This window comes from Labrus bergylta, chromosome 6 (assembly GCF_963930695.1).
Source record: "Labrus bergylta chromosome 6, fLabBer1.1, whole genome shotgun sequence".
NCBI classification, from domain to species: domain Eukaryota; kingdom Metazoa; phylum Chordata; class Actinopteri; order Labriformes; family Labridae; genus Labrus; species Labrus bergylta.
Window position 1 is genome coordinate 18,054,246 of NC_089200.1, and position 24,982 is coordinate 18,079,227.

General features: G+C 38.6%; 1 protein-coding gene across 2 annotated transcripts; it reads right to left on the minus strand.

The window, feature by feature from the left end:
- Nucleotides 1-240: 240 nt before the first annotated feature.
- ttc39a (tetratricopeptide repeat domain 39A) lies at nucleotides 241-24,193 on the minus strand. Of its 2 annotated transcripts, XM_020632046.3 has the most exons (21): nucleotides 23,853-24,193; nucleotides 22,750-22,800; nucleotides 22,557-22,607; nucleotides 22,150-22,203; nucleotides 15,250-15,354; nucleotides 9,714-9,845; nucleotides 8,645-8,685; nucleotides 8,289-8,356; nucleotides 7,312-7,376; nucleotides 7,102-7,201; nucleotides 6,570-6,635; nucleotides 5,220-5,328; nucleotides 5,017-5,084; nucleotides 4,860-4,919; nucleotides 4,488-4,649; nucleotides 3,695-3,786; nucleotides 3,332-3,452; nucleotides 2,818-2,923; nucleotides 2,475-2,589; nucleotides 2,187-2,303; nucleotides 241-2,074 (listed from the first exon to the last, which is right to left on the minus strand). In XM_020632046.3, the coding sequence occupies exons 1-21, from the start codon at nucleotides 23,900-23,902 to the stop codon at nucleotides 1,960-1,962; spliced, it is 1,848 nt and encodes a 615-aa protein (XP_020487702.1). In that variant the 5' UTR covers nucleotides 23,903-24,193; the 3' UTR covers nucleotides 241-1,959. The 2 variants fall into 2 exon arrangements, with proteins under 2 accessions (XP_020487702.1, XP_020487703.1); XM_020632047.3 differs by lacking the exons at nucleotides 22,150-22,203; nucleotides 22,557-22,607; nucleotides 22,750-22,800; nucleotides 23,853-24,193 and adding an exon at nucleotides 18,759-19,239.
- Nucleotides 24,194-24,982: the final 789 nt, after the last annotated feature.

The window sequence follows — 24,982 nt, forward strand, 5'->3', positions numbered from 1 at the left end:
GTGGCCACTTTAAGGGTAGTTTTGTGCCAAATTCAACGTTTCAACGTGATTACCCCCTTACTAGCAGTTCTGCTATTCTGTGCAAGTCTGACATAATTTGCAATCTTATCTGTCGCTGCCATTGCCTTCAGTAGTCACATAATAAGAGGATCTCATTGTAGGCTTTTTCTTTTTTACTAGATTAAGCCACAAGATTATTTCGTGGTTCAGACAGTGGTACAAAAATGACAACAGAAAATGTGTTGTTTAGAAGCGTTTCATCATTTCATCTTAAATTACAATAGAAACATTCAGTATGTACAGGAATGTCATTCTAGTCAGTGGTAGCCTTGCCCTGTAAAATATTCTGATTGTAAACATCACAATGCCACTAAATCGGTAAAGAATAACTTTTAGATAAAACCACAAATCAAAAGGGGGGGAAAAAAGACTATTGGCCAATTAATTACAAGATAATAAAATATTCTGTTATTGGAATAAACCAGATAGTGGTTGCTATTAAAGCAATTTGAAAGTTAATTTCCTCCACCATAAAACAATGAAATTTACTCCTAGTCATCCTACGGAATCCTAACCCTTAATCTAATGCATAAATAAGCAGGGGTCTAATTGCAACACTTGAGACACCATCTGGGTTCCTTCTCTTTTGACCCTGTGTTGCTTGGACACAGCCCTTCAAACAACGTCATCACAAACACAATTAGAGGTGACCCCTTGTTGTCATGACAAGCATTGCAAGGATTTGTTGATATACAGATTATTATATGACAAGATTGTAGTTCAAGTCCTTCTGCAGGTGGTAGTTTCAAGCAGACCTCAAACAGGAGCAGAAGAGGAAGTAGGAGGAATTGGTAGTTGCCATTCAGAGCTTCTTCACTCACTAAAGATGCAACAGGCAGACACGCTCACAGTCCTTTGCTGCTCTGCCTGAATGGCCTGTTTGTTCAGGCTCAAGTGCTGTTGGAGTCTGTCCCACACGCCAGGAGGAGAAAAGGAGGGAGTTTGCCTTTCTAAAAGACACATTCATCTGTCCTCTTAAAACGGGACAATTTTTGTAGTAGATGCCATTTACAGTATATAACCTGTAAGTCAAATAGTTGAACTCTGGAGACTTTCTTTGCCTAGCTCTGTGCACATTTCCTTCTTTACACAAAACTGCAAATGACACTGAAATACACCATCATTACAGATTTGAACATTTCTTTCTTTCAACAGTGTGTCAGCATTTCAAAATATTTTCAGGAAAGGAATAATATTCAAAATAAATATTTTACTCTGAGGCACTCTATAAACCAAAAGCTGTCATAGTGTAAAAGTGAAACCCACACTCATTCAATCCAAGTGGTTTTGATCTAAAAATAGGTAAGTCACAAAATTTCAGTTATACCTGATGATGATGTCAACAAATAAATATGTATCATCCTTCATCATAAGTCATTTAATATATTATCTCTAATTTATATTTGATCATAAGAAGTGGGAAGGCTTTGTAACAAAATATTCAAATGCAGGCCACAGGGAGTTGATGTCAGTAAATCTATGGGGGGTGGTTGGTGCTTTGGCTCTGCCAGATCCAATCTTACCACTATGGACTAGGCTTAATCTTATCCTGGACTAGTAGCTGAAGTAATTTATATTATATACTACATAATTTAACCTTGTTTTCTACCTTATAAGGTGTGCCCCTTATGTATGGTCACAGTGCTAGACAACCCAGCCTGCTATAGCAATGTTTCATAAATATAGGTTCATTTCTCAACTTGTCTGTCTTTGATATAAAAGGAAGAGGAGTTCAACATAATTTCACTTTGGAAGAAGGCTTATTAAACCCACCCATCCCAAGGTCACATAGAGATGCAGTGCCCTATAAGGGTGGCGCACATACAAAAAAAAACAACCATCCCTCTTCCTCTACTTTCCTGATGTAAAAAGAAAAAAGGCTGTTCCCTCCCACGTCTGTTACGGGCTGGAGGGAACGTGGTTGCCATTCTCCCCCATAGCCTTTGCTTTGAGCAGAGCAGCCTGAATCCGGAAGTGTGTCCGAGATTCCATCGAGTAGTTTTTGTAATTTTGCCTGAAAAGCAGCAAAAAGCAAAAGTTAAAAGTCATTTAACTTTGAACATAATTATTTGTTATCAAAAGGTTGCAGCTGTACATCCTGTCTGTTCTGCTTGTAGAATACTTACTTGGCGGCTTCAAGCAGTTTGATAGCTTCATCTTTTCGGCCTTTCTCCAGACACAGCAGGCCGTGCTCCAGCAGGGCATTAGGAACCAGGTAATGGTCATACTTAATCTGACTCTCACTGCAATTAATTGGGGAAAAAAAACATGGATTGAAGTATATGTGGCTGTGTAGTCAGTATAAACAAAGACTTACTATTATATAACCAGAGAATGTGAAACAAATAAGATGGGCTTACACAGTTCAATACAGATACTGTATGAATCTGTGCATGTTACTGAGAGAGGCTTACTTGCAGAGGACCAGAGTAAAGTAGTGTTCGGCCTCTTCTTGGTGCCCCAGGTGCTTGAGACACAGTCCCTTTAAGAGGCTCAGAAGACACTGGTCATCTATGGAGAACTCATTCCCTGACAAACACAATACACAATACAGTAATTGATTTACTTTCATATTTAGTTACTTATATACTACATAATTATCTAACGTGCTCACAATACATTTAGCATGAGTGTAGCCTCTAAAATGCAGTCTGCCTTAAAAAAAATGTATGTTAAAGAAATACAGTATAAACTATGAATATTATACATTACAATCATCCTCTTCCAAAATAAATCATTTAAGATAATTTTGCATACTGCTCTCAAGTTTAGCCTGGGCCTCTTCCAGTGTTTTAAGCATGCCCTCTGTCAAGTCTCTGTGTTTGCCAATGACTGTATAACCGTTCCAGATGTACATCATCTCCTAGAAAACACATAGAAAAGAAAGAACATTTTCATTGATACAGGTGAGCAGAAAATGCATTTTCACTTTTAAAGAAACTCAGTTCTATAAATGGATTTTAATTGAACAACTGTATTCATTACATCACTAGCTCGAAGAAAACTTCTCCAAGACGGAAATGGAGTTACATCCTAATTGGTCCGTTCATTAAATGCAAATCTTAGTAGGCTGCCCTACGTGATTAACACATGGCTTTCAGATCTTTTTAAACTGTCACCCCTGCGTGATGCCAAACAGCAATTTCCGCCTCTATTGTTGGTCAAATGACATACGAAAGAAATCCAAAATAGTATCAGTGCAAAAATTCCGTCATGCTTATACATCAAGTAAAGCAGTGTGACACGTCAAATAGCTTCATCCAGTACTGACCAGCGGAGGAGCAGGAAGAGGAATGGGGCTTTCTGCAAGGTAGCGACGTGCTTTCCTGATAGCAAACTTCTCTGTTGGTAAAGATTTCCCTGCTATTTTCTGCTTCAGCCCAGGGACCTGCCTGAAATATGATGAAGTGCAAACATTGGTGGTATTAAGAAAATATGCGACACAACAATTATAGCCATACACATCTCAAAGTTTACAAAGGTTTACAAAAATCAACTGCCTGGTAGACATTGTCTATAATAATACATTCAAACTCAAAGTCCCTTTACCCCTGTATTTCAAGAGAAAAGATGATATCACAGTGTCACAGTGAGTCACGTCTGCTGCTGTAAAGCCTCAGCTCTTACTTCATACCTGAACAGAGTGAGTGCAGTCTCCCCGAAGGTTAGGCAATCATCTGCAGTGAGCATGCTGAGGTAGGCTGCTTTCATGTACGCATAGGTAGCCTGTAGGAGGGAGAAAAGGGTTAGTTACTGTAATCAAATCTTTTTTTTTTTTTTTAAGATGAGGAGACAAAAACTACAAACTTGAGGAAATTAGAGGGTCAGCGTATATACAGAATTCAGGTTTGGTTTTAAAATGCTAACTAAGCTTCCTGCCCCTTCAAGTGGCATAAAATGTAATTCATTTTCTTTTTCACCTTTGTTATCAAATATTTAATACATTTTATCTCATGCATTGTGCCCGTCAGGTGAAAACAAAACTTACTACTACAACATAAGATGCTCCACTGAAATATAAGTTGGGAATGATTTCTGTGTAAGGTTTATGTCATAAACACAACTCCTTTAAGACACCACATTTTGAGTTGATTTTAATGGTGTTGCTTCTCTACAAACTGAGAAAAGAGCGACAACATATTTGTTAAAAGAAATGACTTGAACAGAATTTCAGGAATCTAAAACATGTGCCAAACAAAGAAATAGGGGTTTAATTTCATGCCAGCTTCACTGACTTTAGTGCCTTTAACCATCTGTGCTTACGTCAGGAATTTCTTGAAAATTTGCCCGTTTCAACACAAAGGGTGACTCAGCTCTGAGTCACCTATTTGTGATGGTGTGAGGAAAGTACCCAGTCTTCTGCCTAATTTAGTTTTGCCTCATTATTTGGTCAGGACATGTTTAAATCCATCTCTTCTGTAGCCCACCTTGGACCAGGAGTTCTCCTTGCTGAGCAGGTCAGCGTAGAAGTAGGCCATCTTCCAGTGCCTCTTGTATGTGAAGCACCACATGAGCTCCCAGTAACACATGTGGTGGAACTGCTTCCACTGCTGCTGAGCCTCGCAGCACTCCTCAAATCGCTTGATAGCCTAGAAACACACCAACCACAGAGAATGTAACCTTTTAAACCATATTCAGTGATTTCAACATGTGCGCGACTCGATATAAAAACACAGATCTTTTTTATGACTTTTATGTTATAAAATGGAGAACCAGCTTCATTGTTTTCTTTATTTTAATCCTAGTTCAAATGTATCTTGACAAAATCTCCCCAGATCAACAGAATGATGGGAACTCACAGCATCTAGGTTTCCTTTAATCTCCTCGATTCGACCAGCGAAGAACAAAAAGATGGATCCCTGAAAAAAAAAAAAAAAACCACAGTACGTTTGGGAACACTTCAGAATATATTTTATCTTTTTTATTTTGATAACACAGCTCTTAACACTGTCAAACCTTGGGATATTTTTTGAGATATGGCTGCAGTAGTTTCTCTGCATCTTCAACATCTCCCTCTCCTGTGCCTGTAAGGGACAAAGAAAAAACAGAGTTAACCATATCCGTTTTTGGTGGTTTGTCGCAGCGGCCTGTGAGTGCGTGATTGAGAAATGATAAGAGAGTGTGTGTGTGTGTGTGTGTGTGTGTGTGTCCTTTCTCACCCAGTATAAAACTCATGAAGGTGTGATAACACAGCAGCAGCATGTTACATAGGAAAGATCTGAATGTGCTTTCTGCAGAGCCCTCTTGTAGCTGCTGCAGACCAAACTCCTACATCAACACACACACAAACAGAAATAAACACATACAGTTGTGTACACATGAGCTGGAACACACACACAAAAAAAAGAAGATTTTTATTATTGATTTTTTCTGCTGAAGGACCAGAAGCATCTGTATGTCCACTTGATCCTTTTTAGGCATCTAATCTGAACAGAGAGTGTGCACATTTATGAGAGAGCATAATAAAGATATACAGATCAGGATATGAACATTCACACTGTTCAGGTTATGGTATTACTCTCAACTCCAGATTTGATTTATAACATTTCATTGTTTTGCAAATTAAAGGACAGCTGTTGTTTTTTTACATCACTTTTATATTGTTCTTTTATTCACTGGTTCTGAAAACAAAATTACTTGACAAAGAATGAATACATGAAAAGTCATATTTTTATAACAGCAACAAATAAACAGCTCATGATCGAGAGAAAAGGATCAGTCATTGGTTTCTATTTGAGGCGGGGAAAAAAAAAAAGATTTATGTAAAAATCAATGTTCATATCTTCTGAGATTTTAAATAGATTCATAACTTCCAAAAATCAAAGAATCATCTTAGTCATTTAGCCATCAATCTTTACAGCTGAAGAAGTTTCATATTTCATGATTCACTAAACATGTCAGGTTCACCTCTGTTAACTGTGTTAGTCACAAGATTTACTACAAATTCAAAGCAATATTTACTATGAATTAGTCAACCAGCGAAACTGCAACCACGGATAGAAGTATTAGTTCTCCTCATGTTCTTTTCATATTTAAAATCAAAGACCCATCACTGCAGTGGTCCTCAAACTTTTCAGCTTGTGACCCCCAATAAGTCTGGAAGCAGAATACAAGTAATTTCCATGTATGTATTTAGCACTGAGTGGACATTTAATCCTTAATAAATAACCACAAAGGTTATGTTCATCTCTGTGTAAAGAGCAGCAGACACCTTCATTGGTGATGTCATGTGCAAACTTACATGTTCAGTCTTTTTAGACATTACTTTAATTTCCATTTCACGTAATAATACATTGTTTTTATTTTTTATTTAAATGTTTTTTGTATATATAGTTTTTAACAATAATAATTAAATATACAATTTAAAATGATTTTCCCCGACCATCACTACATTACTGTACACAGCACAGGACAATCCATTTCCTGTCAAACATGTGTATCCACCCTCTGTCCTATCAGCTCTTGCTTCTGTCAGACATTACTGGCTCTTACTCACTGGCATAACTCACCTTATTACCAGAGAAACCGACAAACTCCAGCAGCTTGAGCGTCCGCGTGGGCAACATGGAGATCATCTGCAGAGAGTGGATAACAAATGGAATAAAAAGGCAAATTGCAAGGTTACATGAGGATTTATTTTCTTCTTATAACAAGGGAAGGATCATGAATTAACCAAGTTTACCAAGTAAACCAAGTTTCCACTGCATATAGACAAAAAAGTAGAACAGGAAATCATTTACATTTATTTACAACTTATTCATTCTTGATGTCTTAGGTTCAGACATCCAAAGTAAACAATCAAAACACTTGTAGATGGACCATCTTTTACTTTATTTTTAATTTAACCAGGAATATCCCATTTAGATAAAAAAAAATTTTTTAATTGTATGTGTGTAAATTTTGGTATAAGAAGATTAAGAATTCTTTAAATATACCTCAGGCTTGATATTTTGTGGAAGTCCTTTATCCCCAAACGATTTTCTTTGACCACATTTTATTTTTAAATTTTTTACAAATGCGTGTATTCATCTGTCAACTTACGAGATTAAAAGCTCCTACTCCCAGTTTTACACCACCTTCAAAATGGCCGTGGTTTTCCCCGTGAATGTATCCAGCCGACTGGAGGACCGTGTGAAGTTCTCTGTAAGGTACACATGGAATTGCATTTCAATTCATTTTTTAATTAAAGGAGAAAGAGAAAATGCGGTAAAGTATAACTGATAAAAACACATGACAAGATTTAGATCTCACTTGTATGTCTGGTAGCTGTTCCTCACTTTGATTCCCCCTTTGATGAAATTGATCATGTTTTCATCCTGAACAGAGAATGGAAAAGAAGAGAATAAGTTATTTTTTATTATAAATATAGAAATAGAGGTAGAAGCTGAGGCAGATTAAAGGGATACTTCACCCATTTGCATTAAGCTTTATATCATTTGAAACCTGGTAGTATTTTTGAATGGTCGTGCATCCTGCCCTCATTTTCCCCTGTGATGGGAAATCTTTGTATTTCTAAGTCTGAAAAGGAGCTTCTGATTATGAAAAAAATCGTCATTTTGCGTCATCGGAAGCTGTTGCGGTTAGCAGGGTGAAACTACAATGCTAGTTCCTCATATTTTTGACCACTGAAGCTACAGACCAATCACAGATCAGTAGGTGGGAACTCACTCCCAGAATCGAAACTTAACGTCCGCCATATTACTTGGAAGCTATGCTAACAGGCTCTATGGAGAAAGGTGATAATGGCAAAAAAATATAAATATAGCGGCGAGACGGCTGCTGCGACAGGCTGGTCTTGTGTCTTGGCTGTTGCGGCCACTGGCCGCCGCTGGACGCTGCTTGCCGCTTGCCGCTTGCCGCTGGCCGTCGGTGCTCTCACTGCCTATGAACACAGACATATAGTCTGCTTTATGCCAGGAATTTCCAAGATGCCAATTCCTTCTGGATTAAATCTCAGAATCAGTTGAGGAAACAGCCTTATGTGTTGAAGTAAATATGTGTCTGTAACGAGAGGACCTTAGTGGGAGTGGCCTGCGGTGCTGTGCATTCTGGGATTTGGTGTCTTTCATCCACATGAGCCAAAAAGACACTTTGTGCCTTTTCTCGGCCAAGAAGGCACCAACTTCAAAATGTATTTCACATTTCTACTACATATATGACCCAATGTCAATACAGATTCATGTTTCAACGGGTGAAGTATCCCTTTAAGTGAAAGGCTGTCTCCTGACCTGAAGGAAGGTGAGCGCTGCCCTCTGCAGGAGACATTCGGCGAAACACACCTCTGCATGGAGTTCCTCTGATGTAAAAAAAATATATATTTTCACATCGTTACAATTAATCACAAAGCCCTAAAGCTGCAGCATTATTCCAAATACAATACACATATGTACACAAACACATACAATGTGTATAAAGTATTTGACAATAGCACACAGACACACAGAGGCAAAGATTTGAAATAGTGTACAGCACTCAAAGGCGTTAACTCTTGAACCAAACATCTTAAACTGCCTCCTTAATTCTGAAACCTGCTGCTTTAAAAACAGTTACGCTCCTCATATTGTCAACAAACGACTTGACTGACCTTCTGTGAAGTTCTTGGAGAAGCTGGACTTCTTGCGATGCCTGAGTGAATAAAAACAAAATCCAAGAATTTATTACGGATTTTTTTAAAGACAAGTAACATTTAAAATCAAGGCAGGAAGGGAATACAGAAAAAATGGGAAATAATTAGGGCAGTAATGGTTTAAGATGATACTCCACATTCAAATATAAAGATCAAGCAATGGTGCTGTCATTGCTAACATTCTAGTTAGTTGTAAAATGGGAAAATAAAACGCTTTTTTTTTTTTTTTTTTAACAAACTGACACACAATGGAAACAATCAGGTGAACAGAACAAGATCACAAACCGTGTGGTTATAAAGTTTAAGGATCAGGATATGGAGAAACACAGTTTCTTAAAGCCTTGCTTTTTATTTCTGTATCATTTTCAGCGACTTCCCGTAGTTGTCTATGATAAGAGACTTTGTTAAGTAGCCAGGATTGTGTTTCCGCAGCACTGTTGACCTGCATTTCTCTGCTCCTCTTGTTTCTATTGAAATCAGTGAGTCAGCCTCTTTCCAGAGGCAGGATGCTGATATGCTGTCGGCTGAAGTTACCTTATGATGCTGAGTGTGCATTTTATTTCCCAACAATCAGACACAAAATTGAGAAGCCATACTGTAAGTGCAGCCAAAATACTGATCAGTGACATTCTGTTTAAGAGGTGTGTCTTTGAGATTTAGCTCATAAGTCTGAATCATGACAGACTGTCACAGTGGCTACAGGAAAAATATTCACACACTGCTGTGACCTTTCTTTGGCTCGTGTGTTTCAATGATTCCAGCATGCGCTCTGCTTTTGGCATGATGTTGCTAATAGGAGACAGTGTTCAGAAGATTCAGTTCCATTTATTGTGTGTCTCAATGTAAAATGCTATTTTCCAAATAACCTCTTATGGATACATTTTAATTACCTTCAATCTTGAAAACTTGAAAAAAACTTGCTTTCAGGAGATTTTTTTTTTTTTTAATTGTTTTTACTTCTACAGCAGACAAAAGACAAAGTGCTGTTGGGTTTACATTTCACCCTGGTGGTTTGGGAGGGTCTTACCGCTGACAGAGAGCCTGGGCCTCCTTCATGGTGTTTCCTGCAGCCAGAATGTGATGGGGGTCAAATGTCATCATGGCCTGCATCTCCAGGATGGTGGCATAGGTGAGAGCGTGATACATGCTGTCTTTGGTTCTATGAAATAGAAAACACACTTTGAATTTTTCTGTAAGAAAAAAAAAAAATCACATTTTAACCAACAGGTGATTCACATGAAAAAAGATGCTGTTTTTGGTGTCTTAATAAAGGAGTTAAAGATTCACACAGTAGTTATTGAATGAGGGACATCAATGAATGTCTGAAGTAAAGGATATCAAAAAAACCAAAAACAGTTAGTGTACATTAATGATCCTGCGGTTGTTGGTGTGTTATGTTACGCCCTGTGTTTGACAGAATTCCTGCAGGTACTTAAAGGGATGAAGGAGGAGTAAAAGTGTCACACACATTTTTCCAGTAGATTGACTTGTTGCTCCAGTCAAAAGAGGCTGCTCTTCTGGTTATAACCCATTATTTAATCTATAAAAAAAACTCAAGCTAAACAATAAAAATAACATGGTGCAATGCCATTTCATTTTCCATTATTATTAATAACAATAACTATTATTAATAACAATACCTCTTTCCAGTGTAGTTACTGTGTAATTTTTTTATTTAACTGATGATTTTTAACTTCTATTTTTATTTTTAATAATTATATTCCCATCACCTGTTTTCTGGAGCTGCTGTAATGTACAAATTTCCCCCACAGGGGATCAATAAAGTTTATCTTTATCTTTATCATTAATATGCTGTCCTGCTGCTGTTTAATTGCACGGTTTAAATAGTTTTATATGTTCTGTATTAACCTTCATGTTGTGTGTTTGTTCATGTATTACAAACATGCTCACTTTCAGTCAGAAAGGCAGAGGGGTGTAGTGAGGAATGCTGCCAGTCTGCATGTCTGACATGCCGCTGGTGTTCACCACAGACTGACTCATGTGACCAGCCGCTGGGGAGTTACACTGTGTACACACTGTTACAAAAACTGGAAACAAAGTTTTCAGATAATAATCCACTTAAACTTTGCTTTTTGATTGCACAATTCATAAAGAAGAGAATATGTTATATTCATTGAAGAGAAGGAGAGACAGACAGAGATTAAGGCATCATAATCTGAGTGGCTGTCATTTTGTCAGGGTCGTACATTTGCATCGGTACATCAGGATATTTTTTAACAGAGAGCATAACTTTCTCTACTACTGAATCCACCGATATAACAGGACACAACAACAACTTAGCAACAACCAGGAAGTTACATTGGAGAGTTAATGGAGGCGGAGATACTTCTTGAGAAGCAGTGAGATTTCCCTGTCTTGTGTCAGACTTATGTAAGACAACAGCAAAAAAAAAACTCAACCTGGGAAACCTTTTTAAGATGAAGCTGTTAGGTAAATTCAATTGCTTGTAGCTGTGTTGAAAGTGGCTGAGAATGTCAATTATTTCACAGCAGCCCTGAGGTATTTTTCAATCACTATCATCCCGAGGCTCCGGGAAACAAAAAAAAGGTCTTCCCCCTGCTCACAGCATTAAAGCTGGGTTTCCCACAAAATGTTGACAAAAAATTCCACCATGCAAGGACAGAGCGGTTTTGTACATTCTCCAAAATTACTTGTGTGGATCCACGCCTTTGAGTCAGTTCCTCACGTGTAAGTATGAATCAGGAAGTAAAGTAATGACAAGAGAATCGGTACAAGCAATGAGTTTGTTTCTGTTTGTTTCTCAGTTGGAAAGTTTCAGAAATGAACAAATACGTTCCAAAACCAGAAGGAACATTTTTAACCTCATTGCAGACTTCAGTCTGATTAGTTAGATTTATCTTGACCATAGTTCACCTTTTGCACCCCCTCCCTGCTACAGCTGTAAGGAACAGGGTATGCTGGGAGATAAAGATTGCACTGTTTTGGCTATACTTTGTCTGGTGGCATGTTTGAACAGATAGCTGGCAAATAAAGCTAAGCCTGCTGTTGGAAACCTCTGAGGTGTTGAATCCTGACTGAGAGAGGAAAAATCAATTGGCTGGTTATTAAGCAGGCATGTTTGTACAATGCTGTAGGTGAGTCTGCTGTGGCTGCCTGACTTTAAGAAACAAGTAGCTTGGACTTTTACATTTGAAACATATCAGAGATAAGCAAAATGAAAGGACAGTTCCACCTATAGATTTATATAACAGGGTGTGAGTTGCCCACTGGTGTCTGCATGAAGAATAGTTTGGACTATACGCAGTCTCTGATGATGAAGAACATTTAAGAAAAGGGGCATCCTGTAGGGCTGCTATCAACCTAAGCAAACAGGTGATAAAACATTTTGAAGCATTACACATTCTTCACCAATGTTTAGTTTGAAGCTAATGCGAGGGAAAACAACGTCTCCAAGTGAGTGTGATTGACAGACCTCCTCTGGATCAACTGTTTTTCTTTGATTGAATCCATAAGACTCCTGCTTCTGTGTTAATGGATTACAATCCTGAACAATCGTGAATAACTGTGTCCAAATATCTGAATTAGCACTTAATATCAGGAACAAAACGTAGTCCCACATCTTCCTAGGTGATTTACACAAATCTCATTTCACACTTTCCTTCAACAGTTAGGTACAGGCATTACAACGACAAGCGGTACAAGTAAGTGCAAAAACACTATAATGGCTAACCCTGGACCTCTACCAGTGCTTGCAGGGATAGACTCCAGCTGCCAGCTGCCACTGTCCATAAACAGGAATGTAGGGGTAAAATAATGCACACATGATATTTAAATATAGATAATGAAAGCTCTCTCTGAAATACTATTACTATTGGCTTTCCCTTAATAAAGACATGTCGTCACACCTTAAAAAGTCTTACTTAGGACTGATGCCTCAAACTTCAATGTAAAACATTTTATCTGACCCTTACTGTCTCAAAACTGCAGGGAAAGGCTTGTAGAAAGGAAACATGGTTATTGGGCAACTTGTATGAAATTAATCCAACTTTTTCATTCGACAAAAAACTCCTGTATACCTTTCAAGTACAGTTAAGCAAGTAGAGACAACAATCCAGCCCACATCACAATGAAGCCCAGAATGATTATCAAATAGACCTATCTCTGCTGACATTCTTTCAGTCCTCCTCCTGCATGCACAAAAACAACCATCAGTGCTACTAACAGCTACAAACATGTTCATATTCACCACTCCTGTTAGTTCAGGTGCTCGAGCAAGTGTGAAGCTAAGGAAAGAGAAATGGGGGAGCTGATCAGCGAGCAGACTTCCAAGTCTCAGGTAGCAGTAGCAAGGATGTTGCAGGGGGTGATTTACAGATTTCCCTTCATTGTGTGGTATTTTACAGATTATTAAGCCTTGGTTAAGAAGCAAAAATAAATGATACCATTTTAAAACCCTTTCATGAAGGAATTATGAAATAGTGAAGCAATACTTATTTTACTTCTTAGGACATGCAAAGTAACATTTTTTTTATTAGCTTTTAAAAAAATTCATTCTTTATGAAGACAGAAGTCCTGCAACACTGCAATGCTAAATTTTAGCATTATTTTTTAATGCATATACAAATCATTGAATTTCTGTTTATATAATAATATTGTTCCTTAATTGTTACTTGATGTTAAAAAAAAAAAATCCCCTGTAAGGGTCTTATAGAACACTAGGATTGGAAAGATATTCCTGAGCCGCATGGCAATGGGGTTTTTCCATCAACCATCTTGACTTTGGAGAAATATATGGTACATTTACTACGTCTGTCTAGTGGGTGGCAGTGTATTGGATGACTTGCTTATGTCCATTAAAGAGGCTGATGTGAAACCATTCCATCAAGACTAATGCATCTAGCAGAAAACAGCTTTTTACCTGCTGTCTACTTTAGTGACCAGTATGCGTGAAAGGGTTAAATGGTTTTGACACTTGGAGCATGTAAAACGTACAATGATTTCCAATCTAGCTGTAGTATAAAAACCTGTCTCCAGTCCGGGTGTAAACCGGCACTGAAAAGACGAAACTGGGGCCAAGGAGTGGCTCACAGCCTCAGAGAAGAAAAAGAGGCTGGAGAATAATAGCAAAGCTGTGATAAACCCTCTGATAATAGAGGGAGAGAAAGAGCAGTGGACAATAGAGAAACTTGATGACACAGTGATAGTGTACTAAAGTAGATGTGGCATGTAAAGCCCTGAGAGGGAGTGTGTGTTTGAGACTCAAAGTAACTTGTCAGTCAAGTAAAGCTTTTTATCATTAAAATGCTCCAGCATCAGCAGAAAACGTCCTTAAGCTCCGAGGCTCTGGAGTGACTAATATCTCTGTAGCTTCTGTCCATGCACAGGACACGGTATTAAACCTTCAATTTATTTATAGTCTATCAGTTCTTATATTGCGATCTAAAACGTTAAAATGTTGTCGTCATTATTATACAAAAAATCATTATAGCAGGACTTTAATCATTTTTTTTCAACATTTTTATGGAGCCAATAAGATGTAATTGCTTCAAGAAAAACATACACTCATAACAGGAAACTATTTAATATATTAGCTGTGGCTATTTGAGATAAATCAACGAAAGCAGTACAGCAACAGATAAGGGTTTTGCCGAATCATCATCAAAACAGAAGCAACAGAAGTGCGGATACCTTCATCCTGAATATAACCTTGAAACGAGGCAACCCATTTATCAGGCTGCTCAGTTAGGCTGTATCTGTATCTATCTGTTGTTATTCTTGTTATTTAAAGGTCTTTCCAGGGAGAGAGAGAGAGTGGGGAATGACATGGTGGAACTCAAGCCCAGGCCACCGCCTGTAGGGCCACAGCCTTCATACATGGCGCGCGTGCACTAACCAGTAGGCTACTGGCTAACTCGAGACATTTTAGAAAAGAGTGCTCTAGACCTTACTCTTTGTAATATTATTTACAAAGACCCAACATTAATCCATCATGAGCACAGCGCTAAGCAACATTTAGTGAAGTTACAGTGGCAACATGCACAGAATGACTATGCTATCTTGTGGATGCAAAGCAGGTATAAGCTACTTGTGTTCAACTTAAACGTGCAAAACGTTTTCTCTTTAGCACCAATCACAGACACTATCAATAGGTTCCTGCATTATGCAAGTCTCTTCAGGCACAGAGATACAGTTAGCTTACATCAGTAAGCTAAGATGACCACAATCACTTAGCTAATATGCTGATGCAAAGCTAGTATTTCCTGCTTGGTTTCGGGCATTAGCATACTTACATTTACTAATTACTATCAAAATGACATTATAGTCAGAGTGCTTTGACAAAGGACACGTGTCATTGTATTAAAGGCACAGTAAGCCTAATGACAAACACAGTGAGGCAGCATGCATTCGCCTATATACCAGGATATTTAACAACTGTGTGTAAAATCATGCAAAACCCCATTTTCGTTGTCTCTTATTTGATTTTATTTGTCCATGAACGCACAAAGCCAGGTGGTTCAGGGCTCCTAATAGAGCTGAGATCAGCAGCTATATTAGCACAAGGTTCAGGGTGGCTTTCCTACCTGCATCTGAGCTGGGCCTGTGCCTCCTCAAACTGGTTTCTGAGGAACAGATCCAAGGCAGACATGCAGTCCTCCAGAGCCAGCGACAGGTCTGACCGCAAGCACCTGTATGAAAAAAAACACACAAAACATCTCGATGAGAACGGACAGTACATTATCATCTAATAAATAAGGCAAGGTGGGATGGAAGCAGGTCCTTTTCTGAAAAAGGAAAGGAACATCCTGTTGTTTGATTAATTCGTGGTGGATGAGTAATCAAGTACTAAGCCAGTCAAGTTCACGACAATTTCACAGTATATATAGGACCACAAATCATTAGGTTGACTCATATTTGTGGTTTCATAAGTGTCAAAGACTTCCTGTCACCTTTCCCCAACCACAGTAACTCTCTCTCTCTCTACTGCAGTGACCCTGTTCTCATTTACAGTCACAAAGGCTGGATCTTGGTATTGTTTCAGTTTACATACTCTTTCCAGTGTAATTCAACCCTTTTTAGTCAGACCTTTTAAGCAACTTGCCTCAACAGTGCGTATGCTGTTGGGGTTATTTCTGTTTGCTTCACACGGCACATTACAGAGGAAATCAGCTCCATTACAGTAATTCACAACCTCACCACTACCTCTGTGAAATACAGACTAACTTACCAGTCTTGAACACTTCAGACGAGGGAGAGATGATGTCGCTGCTTGAAATAGTTTTATTTCCTCTTGACCTTTTTTTTTGACCTTTTCTTCTACATCAGCTGTGTTAGTAAAAGTGACACACTTCCACTCATAATAAGTGTAATTTTGCTTTTTATTCATGTTGTAGGGCACATGACCGTCACACAACAAGCGTAGAGCATGACTAAATAAAGCACAAGTCATGACAGAATCCTTCCTTATTCACCAGCCGCCTTCCTCCTTGATCTCACTCAGTGTGACTGATAATGGATCTGCTCAGATGTTTTATTTCTCAGTGTCTGGGAGAGAACCGCATGTAAAGAACACATTAACACTCAGCATAATGAGCTGAGAGAATGAGTTGAGTTGATGTATCTGAAAGGCTGATTATTTTCTCTCATTGCAGTGGAAATTAAAACTTGTTCAAGAGAGTTACTTGCTTTTCTGATGTCTTTATTTGTTTGCGATGCCATTTCATTGATATGAAAGAGAAATCTGGTTTCTTTAAAATGCAGTATGGTTTTGCCCGTCTAACTTCTGTATTGTAATGATTTCTTTTGTTGTATAGTGCACATGACGACTGTTCCCCGTTGACAATTGAGAAGCTTTTACAAAACCTGTCAAGCAGTGTTACCACTTTGACAGAGCTGCAGAAGAATAGGACAGCAGTGACTTAGACAGTATTCCCTCTACATTCCTGCAAATTACAAACACAGAGGAAGCGTAACAAACACACACACACACCACCAGACCAACCACAATAAAGCAGCACACACACACACACACACACACACACACACACACACACACACTAGCTCAGTTCTCGCTAACGACATGCGGGTGACTGACTGCTGCGTCCACCATATGACTGGTAACAAGCCCAGCTTCCTCATAACGGCACAAGACTCACAATGACAGTTGCTATTAAAGAAATATGTTTTTTTTCAGTTTGCATTGTCTTCATATCAGAGCAAAAACTTACAATATAGAAATAGTCTTAATGCTAGTTATCTTGTTTGCTTTTGTGGGTCATATAGAGAATGGTTCCCAACCTTTTTTCCTTCTTCTAAATACTCAAAGCGCTTTCACACCTGCAGGTCACAGTAACCCATTCACACCACATTCACACAGTGATGGCAGAGGCTGCTAAGTAAAGTATTAACTAATCCCATTTATACACATTCACACAACGCTTACGAAGCAGCAGGAGAAATATGGGGTTAAGTGTCTTTTTCATAACCAGTAAAAAACTCCTCACAGGAGCTTTAATCAAAGGTTATGTGAGAACAGTAGTATTATGTTGTGAATAAATAATACAAATATTGTTAATTCATTCAGACATTTTCTATTAAGTGCCTATCATAAAAAAAAAAAAACATTAAATCAAAGGTGATAAATAATACAGACATCAACAATGCCAAGCGTAGACTGCAACAAGGTAGCAAACTGAGTGTGTTTTTGTCATTGATTTCAAGGATATTGCTGCAGAGTCACATGTCTGACCAAAGAGGCCACTGCCTACATCAAACAGGGGCTTTCTCGACTGTGTTGTAACAGTTTTCCATCTGTGTGAGTAAAGGTGAAGCAGCATTTAAAATCACAAGTTACACAAAACACTGTATAAGCAATCAAGTGGATGGATGTTTGAACAGCTAACTACATCTTTATTGTGTATGCCAATCCCAAAGAAACTTCACACTAGTCACACTGTTCTTTTGCTGACTCTACATGGACTATAATTATTTCCTACACGTTCACTAAAACTTGACTCTCAAAGTCGACTTATTCAACCATATGAAGTCTTTGTCTTCATAGGTTAAGAACCTAGATGGAAACGTATCTCCTGTCAGATTGAGATGACACGCATAAATTATAGATAAATAGCACATGTAAATAATTGTTGAAGGAGGGGGCGTTTTGGAGAGCCTGTTTGCTTATGTGACTAAAGCAGAGTCTGTAAGCAGCAGGTACAACATTACTCTGATTAAATGTTCCTGTTGGCCTCATTAGTAAGGTCATGTAAGGGGATATAATCAAAAAATAACAATCAGTAACTTTTTAGTCATTTAATCAACAGTAACATTTTATCATGGCGTAAATCAAATTGAAATGGTCCTAACTGATTGGAGGACAGGATTTTTGTTGAGACCTCAGACAGAGATATGGAGCAAGCTCTCAGTTAGCACTCAGTAAAGGAAAGAGTCCCTAAATTATGGGAATAACTGTCCACTGTATGAGAAAAGAAAGACATCATGACCAGCACAAAGAAGTGAGTCTAATAGGTCGAGGATGTCCATACTACGCATTGTCCCTATAATTGAATTGAACTTCAAGTCAGCTGAATTTCTGAGTTGATTTCTCCAGAGAGAGCAGCTTAAACAATGATAATCCTTATCACAGATGCACGCATGAAGCCACTTAGCAGCACACAAGCACTTTATACGCGCACACCCCTCCATGTGCCAATGAAAAACAGATCAAACACACACACACACTCACACCCCTCCAACAGTGACGAAGCATTACTTCACGGCCTGTGGTTCGCTGCGCTTTCATCACATTTGTTCCAGCGGCTATAAGTTGTTCTTAGCGTTCAGCTGTGACACAAAAGAGCTGAGCAGCACCTAAAATAAACCAAGCAAGTTTGTCCACATGCCTGAGAGTCCCACAGCAAGAACACACACACACACACACACACACACACACACACACACACACACACACACACACACACACACACACACACACACACACACACACACACACACACACACACACACACACACACACATTGACAAGGCATCTTACAGAGGCCAAACTACCATCAAAACATGTGAAGAACCTTACCCGTTTGACAGAGTCTCTTCCTCTTCTGACATTTTCATCTGGCAAAGTGTGTGTGTGTGTGTGTGTGTGTAGGAGAAAGAGATGGAGAAAGATGGTAGAGAAAAAGGAAACTGCAGAAGTGATTGGGAGCCTGGGGTTTTTCCAGCAGTGCAGTGTAATGGTGTGTGCCTCAGCAGCAGCAACAAGAGCAGAGGCAGCAGCAGAAGGGCAGGCGGTTTAAAAAAAGAGAGAGTATGAAGTGGAGAGGGAGGGAGGGAGGAAGAGAGGACAAGGAGGAGGAGGAGGAGGAAGAAGAGGAGGAGGTAGGATGCAGCAGCAACAGCAGATCTTAATAAGATTGGGATGACTATCACACGAGGGGAGGAAACACTGTCTATCTGTGATGCTTCTAACACACACACACACACACACACACACGCACACGCGCACACACACACACACACACACACACACACACACACACACACGCACACGCGCACACACACACGCACACACACGCACACACACGCACACACACACAAACACAGACGTACGCACAAGCAAAAAAGCTTGACAACCTCTTCCGATCATCATACTACACATTGCAGTCCAAACTGTGATTGGTTAATGCAAAGTCAGGGGGCGGGCTTAAATACCCACTATTCATGGCCTGAGGATTTTTATCTATGAAGGGAAACAAGAAACAAGTTAACGTCCGTCACTGAGTCCGTGACATAAAAATGTCTGCCACTGTAGTTTTAAAAAGAAAAATGAGGCTTGAAAGGTTGCTGAAGAGTGTGCTGGTGCGTACTTAAGAATCTCAGTTCCAGCCTGCTGCAGTGGCAGAGACTGAGCGCTGCAGCGACCACAGAGGGTACAGGAATAGAAGACAAAGATGCAGCTTATTCTGGAGAGGCCTGAAATCATGAATGAAAAGGGACACAGCAGCATAGCATTTCACCACTTTTAAATCTCTGATTAGATGTGTGTGATGTGAGAGATGTACAAACACATGCTCAGTATATTGATAAGCGTTATACTCCATTTAGCTTTACTAGCTGCAGGGCTCTGCCACTGTGCACACAAGTTCCCTGACAAATGCTCCCTGATTCAACTTTAATAGAACATAATCCGTTTAATTACATCCATGTATTTCTTGTTTTGACAGATCAAAATGACAGCTGTGAAAAGACCCACAAAATGCACAAATTGTAACATTCACTGAGCCTCGTGTAAGGACTGCTCTGTTCCACACCCTGTATCTGTGCCACAATAAACGACTTTGTCATCAAGTAAGAATCCATTTTTTTTTGGACAAAAACAGAAAGAATGCCCGTCAGGCCCAATTGGATGCCTTCAGATTGCTTGTTTTACCAGCCCACAACTCAAAGATCTTCAGGTCCAAAGTCAAACAAGACAAAGATTGCAGAAAGATCTTCATATTCAAAAGCTAAACAGAAAAATGTTGAATAATTCCAATCATATGCTTAATCAATTAATTAAATAATAACTTGTTTTGCTACTTAACTACATCACTGGGGGCTAGTGTGTTTGAATAATGTTGGAAGAGAAACAACAAAAGAAGAGAATATCTGCTGACCTATTGTAAATAATATTTCTCGACAGAGCCAGACACAAATGTTGTCTGTATAGTCCTATGCACACATACAAACCCCACATGCATAGAAATGTAATTAGTAACACTTAAATGAAGAGGGCATAAAGATCAGAGTCATGTGACTGTCTTGAGTACTCAACACAAGTTGACATATTTTTCTCCTCCATGGTAGCCACTAAAAATAACAATTACGCGAGTGAAGCATTACAGCACAGATACATGAGGGACGTTAAACTCTTTATAGACTGTAGTGAAAAGAATAATGATTAATTGTTGCTTCCATTTCTCTTGTGTGCTGTGAGTTGCACAGAGAGTCACGGGTTTAAGGTGGACATAATTAGATTTGATATGTTGCTGTCCTCATGGAGGAGAATTGGATTTGGCAAGAGAAAAACAAGGATTGTTGTGATTTCAAACTATGTAGGCTTTCAGCTTGACATAATTATATGAAATATCTGTGACTTTCATTGAGCAAACAATTGTAAATCATCCTGAGTATTTCTGGTCATATGCTGGTATCAGGGCAATAGAGCTATTCCTTAAACAATCCCAGGATGTTTTACTGCACAACAACAAGGATTATAGCCAACAATGACCCCTGAAAACACATTTATATGAACATAACCTAACTTGAAACTGTTGAATTGAGTGACGCGAGAGTATAAAAGATAATGCACTAGGGGCTCCGGTAGCATAGTGATTAGTCGTGTTCCATGTACGGAGGCTATCGCCCTCTAAGTGGACGGCTCAGGTTTGAATCCGACCTGTGGCTCCTTTCCCGCATGTCATTCCCCACTCTCTCTCGCTCCCCAATTTCTGACTCTATCCACTGTCCTATCTTTAAATAAAGGCATAAAAAGACAAAAACAACTTTAAAAGAAAAAGACATGCATTCATTCTTTGAAGGGTCGAAGGTATTATGCTTATTTGCTTCTTTTTTTTTTGTTGGCAGTTAGATCAAATACGATATTTTTTGTAAATACAACATGGTAAGAAGAACCTATCTTCATCTATTAGATGCACCAAAAAGTGTCAGGTTAACTGTACATTAATGTGTGACACCAGCAAACAACAGCAGTGCAGTGTCATTTTAGTGAGCTACCTGAAGTCAGCGTCAGTTTTATTTGTAACAATCATTTGTTTTTTGTTTTTTTTATCCTGCTGGTATTGTAGGGGTACTTGGAATATGCTGATACGCATGTCTGGGGAAACCTGTAGCCAGTTCACTGCAACAACATAGATAGATGATTTTGATTGGCCCAACCTGAATCAGGTCAGATGGAAAACTGTGAATTCAAGAAGCACCAGACACAGTGCCCAAAGATTCAAGATTCAAAGCAAATTCAAAACAAACACGAGCTTGCAAATTTGTCTTTTTCCCAGGGTAATGTAAAAGTGCTATATTTCTCACCTTTAACATTTACTGTCCAATTTAAATTAGATTTAACTGATCATTCATTCGTGCTTCATATGCATTGAGAAAGAATGCAGAAGTTATATATTTTAAAGAAGAAGCTTGTTCACACTCATGTAGTTTTTTAACCTTCTGATGACCTGTACCTCCACATGTCACTGATATGTAAAGAAGCCCTTTAGGTCAGCTGTCACCAGCAATCTGCTAACAGCGACTCACTGTCAAATGGGATCGTAGAATAGTAGAAAACAACATTTGTGAAAACTTTTCAAGAGGAATTCTTCCATTCTGTAAGACATCTGCACGTTTTAGAGGATTGTGCTACTTTAAGCAGAGGTTTGCTCTGGTTAAAGCATACAAAGCACATTATTCTAACTTACCCATTAGATGGATTTGTTGATTCTGGACCATTATTGTTTCCGGGCAGATGTAACCTGAAACAGAAAAAACAAAATTGGGTCTGCTAAGAAAAAAAGAAGGAAATCTCAAGGGATGGAAACAAGCTTAAAGGGCAGCTATTGTTTGAGGAACATGATCATGAGAGCCATAGAAACACAGACACTGATACATGCAGACACTCCCAGGCTGCTGACTTGTTGACAATGTTTTATTTCTTCTGCAGAAATGAACTTGAAAATGCGGGGAAAGTGTCTGTGAAATCAGCCTGATGTTGGGACAGATCTTTGGCAAACTGTAGTGATACATTTTAAAACCCAAACTGAATCTGTAACATAGAAAATGCTTTTAAATGATGCTGACTTAATTTACTTTCATTTCAGTCACTTACCTGAAATCTGTGATGATGGGATCCATCTCTGGACTGTTTATGACTGACAACCTGTGAAAATACATTAAAGTCAGTGTGTGTCAGTGGAGGCTCAGTGTTACTGTAATTAAATGTGTTATTAGCACTGTGAGTAGCACTCAGTTTGTTGATAAATTATTAAATGTGACTTCATTTGTGCACATTGTTAACGTACCGACTCGGGGAGTCCGGACTGTCGGGCATGTCTTGCCCCTGTGCGACATCTCTGTGAAGAGGTCAAAGGTCAGTTTAGACAGAATATTACAGTGGATGTCATGATAGTGAGAAGAGAATGTGTGCGAGGGTGTCGGATTTGAACGTCTGGTGGAACAGACGAGTACGGGGTATTAAAAGCTTGAATCAAAAGTTTTTACCAGCATAAAAAAGCTCTGTGTGACAAATGATAGCAGTCTTCAAATTAATGTCAAAAGTCAAAATTGTGTTAGTTAATTTAGCCTAGCCTAGTGTGTGACCCCTTTCACATTCAGCAGGTTGTACATTTTGTCCCACATCACTGGTTGCCTGTCTGTGAGGAGAGCCTCTCATGTTACACAGTGAATTCCATAATTTTAGTTTCCTGAATATTTCAAACGATGGCATTTTATGAAAGAGTAAATATCTTTTTTTTTTGTATGGAAAATAAAGTTATTTTCACCTTAATGTTTTCAGACGACCCTTTGTGATCATATTACAAACAAGAAGAACTTCTTTAAAACCTGTAATTTAGTTTGATGTAAAAATAGCTTTAAAAACATGAGCCATGCAGCAGAGATATCACACTTTTTTACTTTGTTTTTTTTAATCATTAAGTGTATTTCAGCCCACTGCTGTACATAGAAAGCCTGTTTGTCCACATCATCATGACAACAATGTAATGTCTAACAGGCTGCAGATTGAGAGCAAGACAAATAAGAGCAGGTTGAGATCGTAACAACAAACTTTATATTCAAACAGTAGGCTACTTTTCCAATGGACTCACACTGCTCAGCCTCTTTGTATTTATTACATGGGTGCCTGCTTCAGATGATTCAGATGACTGATAGGTGAACAGTAACAGCGTTGTAACAGTGAGAGAACAGAAATCATCTCTGACTACATCTACAGTAATCAGGTCTGAACGTCACTGATCATATCGCGAGTATTCAAATGAGTATTTGTGTGGTTTATAAGAGGATCTTTGATGATCTTGACAACACAGTAACTTAATGATAACACTGTGAACACAGACAAGTATCGACAGGGCCTTGACCTACACTGATTTTCATCTCGATTACTCACTTTTTGCTGTCATTTTTCTTCACGCTTCGCCTCCAGTTGATAAAACTCATTCCAGAGACGTGAGGTCCGGTGAAACAGCAGAATATCCCGGACAGAGCAGGTTTACACAGATGGCATGGATGGACAGACTGACAGTCAGACAGACAGACAGACAGACAGACAAACAGGGGAGCAGCTCACACTGAGTTTACACTGACAGAAATGAAGCCAGAACAGCTGCAGTCTTCCTTCTTCCTGACGTGGGTAAGGTGTGTTGCTCTCATCACCATCAGAGTGACTTTCTTATTTAAATACATGCACTCTGCAATGTGGCTGCTGCAGGTGGCTTCATGGTCCTAAAGCCTTCCGGGTTATGACACATTTCTGGTTAACTCTTAAGAAAATATTTTCTATTATTGTTTTCCCTAATCTTAACGTTGGTCAGCTGAAGCTGTTTTAGACGTGCTATACAAATAAACTTAACTTACAATAAACACATCCGTCAATAAATACTAATACCGAGTACATAAAAATCAGGAATTTGATGTATTGCCAAGACATAATGTATAATTAAAGCTTAACAATAGTTGAGTAATTTAAGTATTTATGGTTATACAAATTCTGCCTGAATGTGACTGTGCTTAATGCTTCAATACAACCCAATAAAAGTCTGTAGTATTTAGCAATATACTTTTCTGATAATCAAGTCATTTGAGTGCTTTTACTTTTGCATACAATTCAATTTGGTTGATACAACTTCTGGAATTGAAGAAAGTATTCGGAAATGTAGTGGAAGTAGCGATTAAACTGTGTTAAAAACTGTTAAAAAAGTACAAAATAATTCATTCTGTGTGCAGATTAATTTGTTGGATTTTTAACACAGATGAATTATCACGTGGGTATAATTTTAAGGCAGATGGACAAGACGGAGCTCATCTTAGTTACCTCATGTACAGTTGGTTACAACATACAAATATGTTAGAATAAGAGTACAAAGTAGTACACCAGTGATGAAAAGATGTTCTGAGTTACAGAATGTAAAGTTCAATATATATTCAAAAATGTAATGATGAGTGTAAACTATCAATGCCCTCTTCTATATGTGATTATTTGTGGTGACTATAGAGCGGAATAATGTGGTCAAATGTACA